The sequence below is a fragment of the Ascidia mentula genome, chromosome 8, assembly GCF_947561715.1.
Source record: "Ascidia mentula chromosome 8, kaAscMent1.1, whole genome shotgun sequence".
NCBI lineage: Eukaryota > Metazoa > Chordata > Ascidiacea > Phlebobranchia > Ascidiidae > Ascidia > Ascidia mentula.
In genome coordinates, this window is record NC_138573.1 from 18,948,517 (window position 1) to 18,963,400 (window position 14,884).

A 14,884-nucleotide genomic window follows, 5' to 3' on the forward strand; every position below is an offset into this window, starting at 1 on the left:
ATGTAATAAATATATATAGTGCCCTCATGCAACATGGAAGTTTGGTTTATTGTTGTGTGGAAAAATTTTTGTTTAAATCAAAACGTTTGCCAGATATTAGAGCACAATTTGCGATTCAAAACTTAAAGAAATAATAAAGTGCAAAGGGTCCTCATTTGACAAATACTTAATATTCCAGTGACAACGCAGCAAACCACAGTGTGATGTCTTCATTTGGAATGGTGAAGAAATGCATCCACTTCCTACTCTCAGACTCCACCCTCTCGTGCAAGACTGTCACTTCCATTCTTAAAGTTATACAAGCCTTAATTTCCAACAAACATTCCCATGATGACATCATCAGGTTTGGGGTCATAATTTAAAAATATGTAAATCTTTTAAAGTAGTTTTAATTAATGGCTTTACAGCCAAGCTGGATTTTCCCGACAAGTCTTTTAAAGTATATTTTTAATCTAATAAGATTTCTTGATATCCCGCAGTTTCGGACAATTCGCCGTGTTGTTGATACCTCCAGCCAACCTTTCGGAACACGAGTATGATTTACTGAAACCAGAGAAAGATTTTGAAGGTAGTTCGAGACTTGTCCAAACTTAGAATTCAAATTCTCATAATCAAATCGCATAATTCGTTCTAACAAATAACATCACCATGTTAAGCTGCAGATAATAATTCACACTGTTTCAAACTTTCACGTTTCATCAGAGCAGCTTTTTAGAAAGACCTGTTCTGTACCCAGTTCCACTAGCATAATTTCCACCTTAACATTTCGACTGTTTAAACCAATCGTAAAATGTAAAGGAGTTTATTTTTTTCTCACAGAGTGCGTTCAAAGTTGCTCACGTTTGGTTGACGACAACACAACAAATAAACGAAATATTCATATAAGAAACTCGGTGCTTGGGGTTTTCGGGGAATGTATCTTGCAACAGAAAGAAAATACACAGTAAGTAACAATGTGCCAGCGTGTTTCCTTAATTGTAGCAGAATGTGGCAATTGATTGGGTGTTGTCTTGATACTAGCGACACCAATTTACTAAGATAGGAATTCAATTGTTTGAAATGATTCCCGCGGCTTCGAGTTTAATCAGTTTCTGCAAATATAAAAACACAGATTCGAAGATTCGCTCGAATTGCGTGTGTAGCTTTACATATGTGAGAATTCATCCTTTAAACAACACCTAAATAATCAGAAATTGCATCGTGAAAGCTTGTGTACTTTGGTTGAAATATAATCGTTTTGTGCAAAACTGTTTTATCTGTCCTTAGTGATGCCAACTATGTATAAAATTGAAAGAAAATTTTAAAATAAAACTTTTATTTTGTTCTTTAACTTTTTGTACAATTGCTGTGTGTCGATGAAATTAATCAATTGTTCAACGTTTTGTGGCAGATTCTTGGAACAACTTGAAGTTCTTCTTGGCTTCGATTGGATTCTCCTTTTCCTCCAACAACATCTTCATCATTCTACCGTAACATCCGCTCTTCATCTCCTCTTCCACATCCTCCGAAGATCTTTCTCCTACACGGGAGCACCTTCCACCAACAACCCAACATCCGGGATCTCTGGATACTCTTCGAGTCCGAGTGCAAGTGTTCTCGAACGATTCCGTAGCGGAGATTTTTTCGGTGGTTGGCTTCGTGGAGCGGATGCTCTGAAAGATAGGAAGGAAGATTCTCTGTTAGGTGGGAGCGGGGGAATAGCTTTCTTCACATAAAATATTAATTAACTACGATACAGACCACTGGCTATTTACAACTTTTCAAATATTTGCAATAAATGCCAATTTCGCTTATTAAACAAAGTTTGCCGCATCCCAAAATACGCTTATGCAACTGTTTTCAGCCATGTTGGTCCGTCTAAAACCGTCAAACATACCCAATATCACCAACAATATTGGGCAAAAAAATCCCAAAATGAAACGATTCTTACAAACAAGCACAGTTGTATTTTCTAAAACCTGCCCGTAAAAATTATCCCAAATCTTAGAATAAGCATGGTATGTTAACCCTGCATACACTTGAAACTGCGACTGGAAAGTAGCTTTCAAACTTTACCTGTTAACCTTAATTTGCACGTGGAGTAAAAATATCTTGGGACAACTTGAAACAGAACAAATAATTTTATTTTGCGCTAAAAGCTACAACATATATGGATGTACAGAAGGTAATATGGTGTGGGCACCGACAAAACCTTAAAGGTTATCAGGCGACCAAAGCAAGCATAGTAAATTCACATAAACACGGTTGGACAACTTTAAACTTCTGCGACATAACGGAAGATATTGAAATGAAGACGTCAAATATTTTCCAGGTTTTAACGTTCGTGGGTCAAACGACGCCCTCTCCATTCACCACGCTGTCTACAAAGAAGCTGCTTGCGTTCCTGGATTCCTCTCACTGCAATATCTTCTGTCATTTCATTCTTATGCAATTGAGGTTGTTCAACTTTTGATGCAATTCGCGCTCGGAAATTATTCGATTGGATTCGAAAACAAACCGGTGAGTTTAGAAATGTTATATTATTAATTGCTGTTGTGCTTTGATAGTGAGAAATTGTGTCCGAGTGAAGTTGTTGCACAGCTTGATCGCAACGTATAAATTAACACTGGCGAATGTGCGACCCCGATTATTTGGGACAAAACAGGCGACATTTCCTGATACAATTAGCGTGGAATGTGGCACAGGGTGCGAAATTAATAAATACAGGGCACGAAAATTGTTGCACTTCACTGGTCACAACAGAAATAATTTAACGCAGCCATTTGATTTTTAAATTTCAGATGGATTTTGATTCTGTAAAAAGACAAACCTCGAACACGGGCAACAAGAAAATTGACGAAACTATCAAAATATTATCGAGTGAAGTTATCCAAATTCTCTGTGCGATGCTGCACCAACTTCTACACCAGGTTCGTCACACTCTTTCATTCTTTATTATTGTGTGGTAATTTTTGAATGGAAGTCCGGCAGTAGCTAAACCCGGGCCGTCTGATGTGCTTTTCTGTTTGTTTTATTTATGTGTCAAATGCCACCACCATAATATAACTAACTAATATTTATAAATAATAATATAATGCTTTAAATATGAAAGCCAAAGCTAATATGCTGTTAATCATCTTAAGTTAAGTAGACGTTTCGAACACGAACTGCGTTCAACATCAGAACGTAACTTAAGATGGTCAACAGCATTTCAGCTTTGGCTTTCATTTTCAAGTACTTTGCACCCAAATATAATCCTTCAACCAATACTAAATAAAAGTATAATGATAAAGAAGGTAGTGGTCGCATCCTAAGAAAAATCCTGGGTCTCCCAGAGGACTGGTAAGTCCTTCGAGTCCCAGATACAACACTTACCGACCAAGAGAGTAATGAAATTAAACCATAAAATAAAATTTTTATAAACAACTAACGTTAAATTATCACCAGGATTTACCTGAGGAGGAAACTGACTCCTGGATCAACAACTGCCCCTCCACCCTCCTCCTCTTCTTCGAGAGTTTGTACAACAGCAAGTCCTCCCCCCACCTTTCAGCCCTATTCATGACGTCAGAAGTGTTGACGTCACTTGTTTTGACGTTGATTCCGCCTCCGGAAACCATTTCGTTTAGCGCTGTGAGTTTTCACGCACGTTTTTAAAGTTTTTAATTAAAACTAAGAGACAATGCCGATAATCGTGTTTATAATCAAATTGTGACGAAACAATCGCCAGGTTCTTTTTCTTGCACAAAGTAAACAATAAAAACTAAACACTTTAAAAGCAAAAATTTTAAAACTAAAAAATTGTGACTTTCTGAACCTAAACTTTTCAACAGAAACGTGAGTTGAGTTTGGACAGTCTGACCGTTCAAGGTTTGCTGCCAAACTTACCTTCCGAACACCGAGGTTGCGCTCATCCGTCCAAGCAACTCGTTCTCAACCTGATTGGTCACGTGATATGGGACGCGGTGTCGAACCCGAAGAATAAATCGACCCAACTTATTATTGATACAGTGTTCGAGGTGAAACTTACACACTAGTACAAATTTTATGTTAATTCTTCTCGTAAAGTTATCTAAATGATAAATTTATCGTTTTCTTAATGAATCAGGTGAATTAAAAACTGACAAAGATGAAGCCATGACCAATTCGTTGAAAAATTTGCCCAACTTAACATAGATTTGGCCGATGAAAAAAATTTGATAAAATGTAATAATATTTAACTTTCAATCCCCACGTCTGACAACCCGGAAGCTTTCGATGTCAAGTACAATTCTTGAACTTTCAAACTCATTGTTATTTTGTTTCGTCAGCTAAACACGGATAAGTGCTGCAGCAGTCAGATCAAGGAATGCGTTTCTGACGTCATCATACACGTCATGAAGTGTCGTCACAGTTCGTTGAGTGAATATATGAAGAATTATCACGTGGCAAATAACGTCACTCATCTCGCTTCAAGAATTGTTGATAAAGTTTGGCAGAGTGAGTTTGTTCAAAAACGTTCCAATAAAGTTGGATTAGATAATGGTGTTTAAAAAGTGAGATTGTTTTCGTAACAGTAAGGATACAAACGTCACAATACCATCTTTCCTCCGATTTTGTGTAGAGTAATGTGTTAACTTTTATGTAGAGAATATTATTGTAAAGATTATTTTCAGTTAAAGTCTTTGCTTCAGCCAGGGACCAAAGAGACCCATTTTCAAAGTTTTTTTAGCTTAACATTTTCGTCAATACATTTTTTGATAAATTTGGAAATTCCATGAATTTAACAAACTTATAAATTATAATTTTGTTGACTTCTGTCATACTTACGTGCAGATATGTTCACCAAAGACACAAAAGATGTTTTCTCGTTCATCGTCGATCTCATACAAATATGTCTCAACAAACGTAAGGTTTTAATTTGAAGTTGAATTCCATTTCTTTAGGGCATGGAGTTATTTACACAAGTAAATAACTCCGAGAGATTTGAATGTTACACTGGGTTAAACGTAAATGAAAGGGATTGTTCTAAACCTTGTCCAATAATTTCATTTTATACCATATTTAAATGGTCATTACAATCTGGAAGTCTTGCTTGGCTTTTTAGCTGGCAAGATAGTAGCAAGTCTCCAAAGCTACACTGATTGAGACGATTTAGGTTGAAACATTGACCCTATCTGCTGCGTACTTAAAACGTTATTGGCACTATTGCTTGTCCATCATATTTAAATGTTCATGAATATAATTCAAAACATCCGTCTAATTGCGAATATACACCAGAAATTAGTCATGCCATAGCAATTCCGAAATTGCCCCTAATTTTGGTTCAAACCCAGCAAATGTTGCAGCGAGCACCCACGCCCTGGATAGTCTCTACAAAAGTCTATCTCGCTTCATCTTGCACCAGTTGTGTCAGAAGCACTCAACCATATCCGAACAGATGATTATTTTGGACACGCTCCACTGCCTCGCCACCTCAAGGTTGGTGAATTACCACGACAGCTCGTGTGTGTTGTAATAAAACTACTGGAAGTCTAGCATGTTGTCTGTTTCACAGGAATATCGTGTTCGGTCCGAAAGTTCGAGATCCCCAGTATCTCTCATGTCTCGCCCACTGTCTCTTCATGGTAACAGACGAAAGGTCAGCGATATATGTGTGTTTGTCTGTTAAGTTGTTGACGTGGGTTTAAGTAAAGACTAAAGAGTTTTATTGTGTTTGGAAGTGCGTTGGGTTTACCAGAAATAACTGTTGTGACGCAATAGCCGTCAAATTCACCCTCATTGACAATTCTCGTTTATTGATTGATGACGTATTGTCGAAATATTTTTGCAGTTGCCAAGACTTCGGTCTCGAAGCTGACCAGAGGCAGACGACCTGGCACGTGACCAACGTTACCGACAAACAAACGGATTCTTCCGATCCAACAGGTACCAAGCTTGCCCTTCAACATTAAACATTGCAAGAAATGTCTGTAACAGTTTTGAAACAATACGGCCGATATAATAATCTGCGGAAGTGTGAATCGTAACCTTGATCTACCATCTCTATTCCTGTGTTATTTTACCGCAAAACCGCAAAAAAATTAACCGAGTACGCTCCGTAGTTTTCTGAATTCTTGTCACCGCAAATGCGATTTTTAAACGAGTAGACGGAGTGTATCACGTGACAAAGTTCGTTTCATTGATTGGTTGATACGTGATACACGTGACCTGCTGGAAAGTAGGTTTCAAGTTTTTTCGAGTTGGTCAATCCGTTCAACACCAAATTACATTTCTGCAAACAACTTTTGGCGTGTCTTCCTCGGTCATATTAATCCTGCCACTCAGAACCACAGATATTTTTTTCCAGATATCTCCAACCACCAGGCTTCCCCATTGGAACGAGGACAAGTTTTATTGAAAAACGCTTCAGCTCGGGTTTGGAGTGAAATTATTTCCACCAAGAAAGATATAATGGCCGATTATTTTAAGGTATTTTGAAATAACACATTTTTATTACAAGGAAAGTCTTGTTTATTTTGGACGTAATTTTTCCGCTATATTTAGTCCTGACAAATGTTTACATAGAAAAACACGCATTTGCTGAATGAGTACTCGCCATATTATTAACCGTTAATACCAAGTTAATCAGTTGTAATATTTTTTTGATAGTATAAAAATAGTTGGTTTAGTTTGAAGCAATTTAAGAAGATAAACCATCTAGCCACAAGTTGGTTCATTTTTCGAGCAAACTTTTAGTTATTCTCTGGTGAACCCTGTGTTAATATGATGTTTATGTGAACATATCAGAAGTGTTTTTTTTTTCTACAAGAAAGTCTTTTTTTTGCGCCAGGTTGATTTCCACGATCTCGGTTCAGAAGTTTCCAACTTAGATTGGGCGAGATCCCACATTAAAGAGGGGGCGGCGAAGAGTTGGACGGCTTACATCGCAACGGAGAAGAAAAACGCATCAGGGTTGGGCAAAGACTCTCCCCAACAACAGGTTTGCGTTGACGTCACATCGAGATCGTGATGAATTTAAACCGAACCCAATCAAGTTCCTGTCGTTTTTACGCCACAAAAATCCGCACATTCCTTCATAATTTTGTGCGACTTAATTATCTGTAAAACGCTGGATCCCATGATAATTGTGAAATGTTAAACAAACTTATGGAGATTTTTGCGACACTTCCTTCAAACAATGTATTCTGGCGTATATGGTAGTCGAACCACAAAATCCTTATTTCCATTAAACTACGTTTAAAATTTTGCCCGAAAAGTTTCCAATCCACGATTAAATGCCTGCGTGGCAACAAAGATCGCGTGTTCTTTGACATATTTTAACGATGCAACGTGCACGCTTCATGTACGTCATAGCAGGGTCTGAGTGGACAAACTTTGTGACGTTTTTTGTGAACAGACACGCCGGTTAGTCACGCGAGTCAAAAGCGGACAAAATGTGTTCACTCAACAGTTTTATGAACTTATTTACAATAAAAAAACATAGCTTTAAATAAGTTTACGAGCTGTAATCAAAAAGCCAAACAAAATCACACTCAAGTTACATTAACATTCAGATACACCAACATCTGGTCAGATATAAAAGCCACGTTTTGCACGTGGACGTAGGTTCCCCATATCTGCTTTATGGTCATATTATCAAATGCAAAACTCGATTTAGCGAATGAGCAGATCTTGCTATAATTTAATCTTGGTTAACTTTCGCCTTATATGAGCCTGTTTTATTATCACCGTGACAGAGAACGCCCTAAAAACGCCTTAAAATTTGCGGATAGACAATGAGTCAAAAAGTTGCCGCTTATATGGCTGTGACGTCATTTGTGCCGAGACCGAAATAAACCAAAAGTTTAATTTTGATTTCAACGAAAATTTGCGACTCCTAAAATGTCGCAAAACCCGCCAAACCTTATTCGTAATAAGTTCGGGATAAAACTCCCACGATTGTTGAAGTTCGAGTTGTTCGGATTACTTCACGTCAGCTGTGGATGCAACCTTCCACGACTAATTCATCCATCTGTGTGGGATACGATTTCTGTGTGTTACCATGGCAATGTTGTTTCAGTTGATGAAGAGGATGAGCAGCGCCGTGCTCGGGGGAGGGAAGAGACCGAAGAAAGATGCGTTGAACAAGCAGGGGAGGAGCATTGTGGTTCAGGTGGGAAAGCGATTGTTGTGTTTGAATATTTGTGGAATTTTGTTTGCGTTTCGACTTAAGTTTCGATGTTTGGTGCGTGGGAAGTCGCTACTTTTTGTAATCGAACAACAACGAAAGTTTTTTTGAGGCGAAGTTTCATTTTTCTTGGTCTTTCGGTTGTTGGGGTCAACCACATATTATCTGCACAAAACTTTTGTTTGTTTGTTGAGTTTTGACCTTGGCAGAAGAGAATATCAAGTACATGCTGTCAGTTAAATCAGGTCCACCCAGTACTAGTACCCCGAGTTCACCGCAAACATAGACTAGTCACACGTCAAAGTCGTTTGAATGGTCAAGCAGAAGGCAGTCTGGTACCCAACTATCACCAACACCACTGAGAAATAGTCCCTCTGCAGCAGTAGTTAATATTATGGAAGATTTCAAGCGTGGTTTCGAGTCAGCTCAACTGTTGTTGGTGGAAGGAGTCATTATAGGGAAGCAATGTTTGCATTTCGCATTTCGTTGCTACGAACTCCCAACTCCACCATTGCAACATACAAGGAGTTTCTCCTCACCCAAACAAGGCTGTAGTGTGTTTTCGGCGTCTGTAATTATAACAAGGAGGAGGCTGCTCACCGCGTGTAGTGGATTACCTTATATGGTATCAAGAAGGCGTCTTGTCCGCGTGTTTGTGTTTGTTTTCTGTCGCCGACACGAGGAGAGCTGACGTTGACGGCACTCCCCAAGCACAAGTTTCTGTTTGAAGAAGTTGTCGCACAGTGGTGACAAAACCACTGACAACAACTTTCACTTTATCCGAGTGTTGGAAATTATTTTATGCTGAAGTGTCGCCATGTAAAGAACTGGTAGAGAATGATAAAACAAACTTCTCGACGTTAATAAACACAGCTCTGAAGAGTCACCAAAATCACATGCGTTCTTTTGACTCAAGTCGTCCGTATTTTTGTTTATTTGTGACGTTGCTTGTGATAATAACAATTTTCCAAGTAAATCTTTCGATAATGTGATAATTTAGATTACTATCCACCTCCAAACGCTTAATTAAAACCGATCGCTCGCGTTGTTGCCTAATAGCCCTACGATAACGATTATGACGTCATGCACGCGTTCTGATGGGAGCGCGAGGATTTTTGTCGTTTGGCGATGCGTTACGAGGAGACACCTTTCTTTGTGAAACAGTCGAGGCCTCGCGGCGTTCGTGTCGCCTCAATTCGTCCTCAGCCCGCGTGCGAAAAAATGCCCTCTGTGATGTCACAAAGACTGGGGTCCTGTCTATTTGTAGAATATTTAGGAGGGTGAAGGTGGAGTTGTAGCTTTGTTTGTCAGGTCTTAAGTTAAACCTATGTTTTGTAGGTGCTGGACTAGAAACGGTTTGTTGCGTTGAATTATATGCAGTCCGCCTGCACAGCTAAGTAACGACTAAAATTTTACAAGAAACCAAATGTAGCAAAGTCATTGACACTTTTCGACCGTAGTCTGACAATGGCCGGGTGTTTGATGAAAATCCTGTCTGGTTTTCAATTCGTACAACAAAAGTTTAGCTTCTAGCTCATGTTATAACTGGGTGGCCATTATATCCAAGTTGGCTTATTTTGCAACTTGATTAAAACAGACGTGGTTGCGCGTTTGCTTCCAGTTTTCTGGGAAATTGTTGTCCCTTGTTTGTCTTTCAAGGTCAAGGTCGTGTTGATTTGTGCCGATGCTTTCTTGCGCAAGTTAATCGCAAACCACATATCGCTCCAGGCGGGCAGGTTATCGTCTGCTAAGCTTGGTTTGTTTGTGCTTCAGCTTATCGCTGCGAGGTACTCAACCATCAAGTGTTTTTAACCCAAGATTTCTTCAACGCAGAGCCTTGCGGAGTGTCCCGTGCGCAAAAAGTGTAGGTAGTGCTTGCAAAAAAACGAAGGACACTAAAGTCGTTGCAGTCTGAAACGGTTTACAAATGCACATGATTCAAATTAGGGCCAAGCAAAAATCTTTTCGTGTTCAACTCGACGGTTTTGTGGCTGCAACTTTCCGAAAAAGCTTTCACAAGTGCTGATAATTTTCTGTTTTGTCTGCAAAAAACTAAAAAAAAAAACATTTCCTTTTCAGCAGCACTTAGTTTTGAAACAGATTGTTATACTGAAACTTTAAACCAATGGAAAGCAACTTTCTGTTCAGCAATAATTCCCCAAAACACCTCAAATGTTTGACCGGTTCCAGTTCAAGCCGTTAGTATTCAAATCCCAGTCAGCCCCAAACTCAGCCGCACCAAGTCCGAGTGCCCCTACTCCACAGCAATCATGGACTAGTCACACATCAAAGTCGTTTGAATGGTCAAGCAGGAGGCAGTCTAGTACCCAACTATCACCAACACCACCAAGAAATAGTCCTGTGGCAGCAGTAGTTAATATAATAGAAGATTTTAAACGTGATTTAGAGTCAGCCCTACGTTTGCATGATGTTTACATATTAGAGGAAGAATCTGGTTATGGAATATTACAAGTAAGTCTGATGGATCTTGAATGCAAACACATAACCCAGCTTTAATTGTCATATCACGGATGTTTAGTACAGTTTTTAACCCAACTCATTTTGCTAAACAAAGGCATTTATTTGTTGAAATCCAACCGGGGTCTTAACAGTAAAATTCAATCAATACATTTTATTTGTTTAGGATAACAACATATGGACATTAAATCACATCTCTGTCGTGAGGAACCTTGTGCGCCTTCAGTTTAATGATCAAGCAGAGGTGAGGTTTTGCTAAAATAAAATATAACGGCTTATGTTGGTTTATTGATCTGTAGAATTTAAACTGACTTTTTGGCCAATTTTTTTTGTAACTCATTGATAATTATTCCATGTCCAGCAGCAACAGCAACAGCAGCACAAAGGAATAATGTTGTTTAATACAGTTTTAAAAATATTATGTGTTGGTTTGTCTTAATTGCCAGTCAACTTTTTAATATGGAGTAAAAATTGTTACCAGTAAAACTGAACACAAAATATTTTGAATATCGACCGCCTGAAACCAAGTTTATTATTTATTTCTCTCCTCAGGATCAGAAACATTTGACTGAGTTTGCGTCGAAGGAGTGGTCACAATCAGCTGCGGAACTTCGTCGGGAGAGAGGTGTCTGGGGTCCGGAGAATCAGGAGTCGTTGACCAAATGGACCCTGGATTCAACCGAGGGCCCGTGTAGGATGAGGAAGCGAATGACGCGAGATGAAACTTTTTACGAGCGATATCCGCACCGCAGAAAGTCCGAGGGAGAATCTGCTGTAAGTTACTGATTGCCGTTTTGCAATTTGCAGGAAGAAATAAGTTTAACACAGTTTTGTTACACTGCTCCAACTTTCTACACAAATTTGTATTCAAAAATAATATCACCTTGTGTTTTATGTTTAAGTTGAGGTCAAAGCACAAAAAACCAACAAGTCAGGATAGTTGGGAATATTATCGTCGCAAAAACTGTCTTTCCCCCTATTTTGATCCTGATGCTTTGAAACAAAACCAGAAACCACTGCTTTCTCTCCCACAACCTGAAAAACAGGAAAACATAGAAGAAAAAACTTCAAATGGTAAAAAAAATTAAAACATAATTCCCAAACATTTTTGTTTCCAATTGGGATTATTCAATATATTTTTTACAACTATAGTCAATATTTATACTTTTACAAAAAAACGGAATAGTTTTAAATTGGTGTTATGATTTTTGAAATGATGCACATATTTAAGGTGATTAAATTAAAAAAGATTTGTTGTGTAAGACTTCGAAATGCACCTATTTCAATTTTTGCACAAGAAATCTTACAGGTTTCCCAAACAATGACTTATGTGTTTCAGACACTTCTGGAAGTGAGGAAGCAGTCCTCCTAAACATCTGTTCAAAGTGTCAATCAGACGATAAAAAAGACGACTCAGTTTTCGTTGCAAACTCAACATCTGAAGAAGTGCAAGTTTGCAGCATGTGTGGACTCATTATTCAAACCACGTCGACACTGGAAAGAAAAAAGAAGAAACGACAATCCAGTGGTAAAGTAGAGGAAGACGGAACTGCCGACCAATCAGACGATCCGGATAAACTCGACAGTCAGTCGGTCGATAACAACATCCAAGAAAATGTGGATAGAAGTGGTTCAATGGAACAAACGGCAGAAGGTGATCTACCGACGTCTGAGTCAATGTCGAGTCTGGTGGATCAGAATCCGGAACACGAGAAACCCGACAACCAAACTATTCTCAAGCTTCTGGAGAAAGGGGAAAAAATTAGGTGAGAAATTAATGATTTTAAAAACGAAACGATGCTCCAATGGAAACATGCATCTGGATAAGATGCAATTAGTTTGTTTCTTACATTTTGCGTAGATTGTTCACTAGAAACTGTGGAGAGTGTTAAAATACAGTAATGAATAAAATGGCAAACACAAGTTTATATTTGAAAAATATTTGTTATTGCCAAGTTTTGTTAACACATTTCCAAACTTCATGCAAACAATTTTAATCATGTCAACCTACAGGAGTGCTCTAGAGCCTGTGACACCTTGATCATCCTTAAAAAAAAACATAGAAGGCAAGCAAAAAACAGCCAAAGAAAAACATTTTCAGTAAATTCCTGTACCATCCATACAGTTTCTGCTTGTGACCCCCAAAAAAACCGTCATAAACTATTTCATTTGGTAATGTATCCAACATTATCATAAAACTGTGTTGCTGCCAGGCAAATTGTATTTTAATATCATGTCTATCTGGCACAGTTAAACGTAACTGTTATTGTCCAACGTTTCACCTGATATTCCAGGCTTCTTTAAGGTAAACCTGGTCAATATTTAATTGTGTGAGAAGGACGAACATATTTGTTCCATAGTTCCAGTTACCGCATGGTTCACAATCTTTATTTCTGATGTTTCAGAAACATGTTTCGATCTGCTCGCATCCAAGGTCTCGACGTTTATGAGGGGTTGCTTCTTTTTGGTCGAGATCATTATTACATCATAGATGGATTTACGATGCTGAAAAGTCGAGAAATCCGGGATATTTCACTTCTGTCTGGAGAGTGAGTTGTTGTGTGGTTTGATGTCACACACTAAGAAAATACGACCGACTCGGTATCTGCTGTTTCCTTTAAAGTCACACATGGAAATTTTCCTATATTTTGTTAAACAATTTAAAGACACCTTGCTTGAAGCAAACACATGTTTTAAACAACTGCAGACATGAACCGATCATTCCTTCTGCGTCGCGCTCAAGCCAGGATTGTGAAGGAAGCGCCATCGATAATCTCGCAAACAGAATGTGCAGCAAATTTTCATATGAAGATATCAAGGAAGTTCACAAGAGAAGGTATCTCCTGCAGGTAATTAGTTGTCAACTCCACTTATTATTAGAGAAAAATCAATTTTAACCAATAACAGCACAATAAAAAACCTCATGTGAATCTTGTTCAAGTTGAAGAAATAAACTCTGAAAAAATATGAAATTTTTCCTTCTTGTTTGTGGTGAAGTGGTCAGCAATATTAACATGAATAAACTTACAGAACATTGCACTGGAGATTTTCAACAGTGACGGCAGAAATTACCTTCTTGTTTTTCCGCAAGGGACAAGAACCAAAGTTTACAACAAGTAGGCTTTTTTTATAATTAGTCCATAAATCCTCATATATTGCTCGTACCAAAAGTGTTTGTGGCACTGGCAGGTTTTATTATAAACACAGAAAATATTTTAAAATTTTCTGTTACATATATTTTTTGATGACTATTATCTATACAGTGGAAATATTTTATCAAAGGGAAAAGTTGTTGCAATTAATTGTACTTTTGTTTAGATTTTTATCATATGCAACTTCACTGTCCGATCGTGGCAAAGATTCGATTTCCGGTCAACGAAGTGGTTTAAACATCGAACAACAAGGACCAACTTTGTTAAGCAATATTATCGGTGAAAAAACTGTCACAAGCAGATGGGAGGTATGGAATTTTCTTGTGTTTTTCGAACTATTTGTTAAAAAGATTGCCTGAGATGATTTCTTGTTAGTTTTTAATGATTGTTCAAAATGTTGGACGGTTTTTTTGACTTTTGGTGTTTTACAAATTGGGGTTTCTTTCCAGTGCCAAATTCTTGTTACTTAAGTTTCAAAATCTGTTTCAATTGCAAACAGCAAACGGGAGTGTTTGTATTTCAGCTTTTACTGATTCTTGTTTTTTATAATGCAGAGAGGTGAAATTAACAACTTCCAATACTTGATGCATCTCAACACATTGGCTGGAAGATCTTACAACGATCTCATGCAGTATCCGGTCTTTCCATGGGTTGTATGTGACTACACTTCCGAGGTAACCAATTTCAATGTGGACGTATAGATTTTTAATTATTTTGTACTGGAGTTGTGTTATTTTTTGTACTGCACATGTATTATAGGCATATCAAATGTACTTTACAGTAAAAATACATCTGAGCTGTCCACAGATCACTTTGTGGAATTTAACATATATTCATATCGATATGGTGTGTGATTGACAGCCTGCCAGGGCTCTTTGGTTTTTAAATTGATCCGTTTTTTTATTCTAATTTACATTGTGTTTTATAGTATTCAAAACCTTTTTAATTTTAAGGTGTTGGATTTAACGGACCCTGCAACATTTCGAGACTTCAGCAAGCCAATGGGAGCCCAGTCGTCATCTAGATTAGAGCAATACAAGAAGAGATACAGAGACTGGGAAGAATTGGGAGGTAGTTATGTTTGTACATTGAATCATGTTTGGAAGCTGGTGTTGAAATATTTTCA

The 14,884-nt window shown here is 38.0% G+C and overlaps 1 protein-coding gene across 1 annotated transcript in view; it reads left to right on the plus strand.

The window, feature by feature from the left end:
• LOC145912576 (WD repeat and FYVE domain-containing protein 3-like) overlaps positions 1–14,884 on the plus strand; it is a 37,578-nt gene that overhangs the window by 16,232 nt on the left and 6,462 nt on the right. The window contains exons 30-55 of the mRNA XM_083000096.1: positions 179–343; positions 480–568; positions 820–943; positions 1,391–1,683; positions 2,312–2,499; positions 2,781–2,909; positions 3,427–3,612; positions 3,813–3,998; positions 4,290–4,458; positions 4,795–4,866; positions 5,307–5,439; positions 5,516–5,599; positions 5,792–5,886; positions 6,308–6,429; positions 6,791–6,940; positions 8,021–8,113; positions 10,773–10,850; positions 11,159–11,380; positions 11,509–11,680; positions 11,946–12,372; positions 13,012–13,155; positions 13,314–13,455; positions 13,637–13,722; positions 13,925–14,066; positions 14,313–14,432; positions 14,712–14,829. Of these exons, the coding sequence (XP_082856222.1) occupies positions 179–343; positions 480–568; positions 820–943; positions 1,391–1,683; positions 2,312–2,499; positions 2,781–2,909; positions 3,427–3,612; positions 3,813–3,998; positions 4,290–4,458; positions 4,795–4,866; positions 5,307–5,439; positions 5,516–5,599; positions 5,792–5,886; positions 6,308–6,429; positions 6,791–6,940; positions 8,021–8,113; positions 10,773–10,850; positions 11,159–11,380; positions 11,509–11,680; positions 11,946–12,372; positions 13,012–13,155; positions 13,314–13,455; positions 13,637–13,722; positions 13,925–14,066; positions 14,313–14,432; positions 14,712–14,829 (3,929 nt within the window). The remainder of the gene's footprint in view (positions 1–178; positions 344–479; positions 569–819; positions 944–1,390; positions 1,684–2,311; positions 2,500–2,780; positions 2,910–3,426; positions 3,613–3,812; positions 3,999–4,289; positions 4,459–4,794; positions 4,867–5,306; positions 5,440–5,515; positions 5,600–5,791; positions 5,887–6,307; positions 6,430–6,790; positions 6,941–8,020; positions 8,114–10,772; positions 10,851–11,158; positions 11,381–11,508; positions 11,681–11,945; positions 12,373–13,011; positions 13,156–13,313; positions 13,456–13,636; positions 13,723–13,924; positions 14,067–14,312; positions 14,433–14,711; positions 14,830–14,884) is intronic.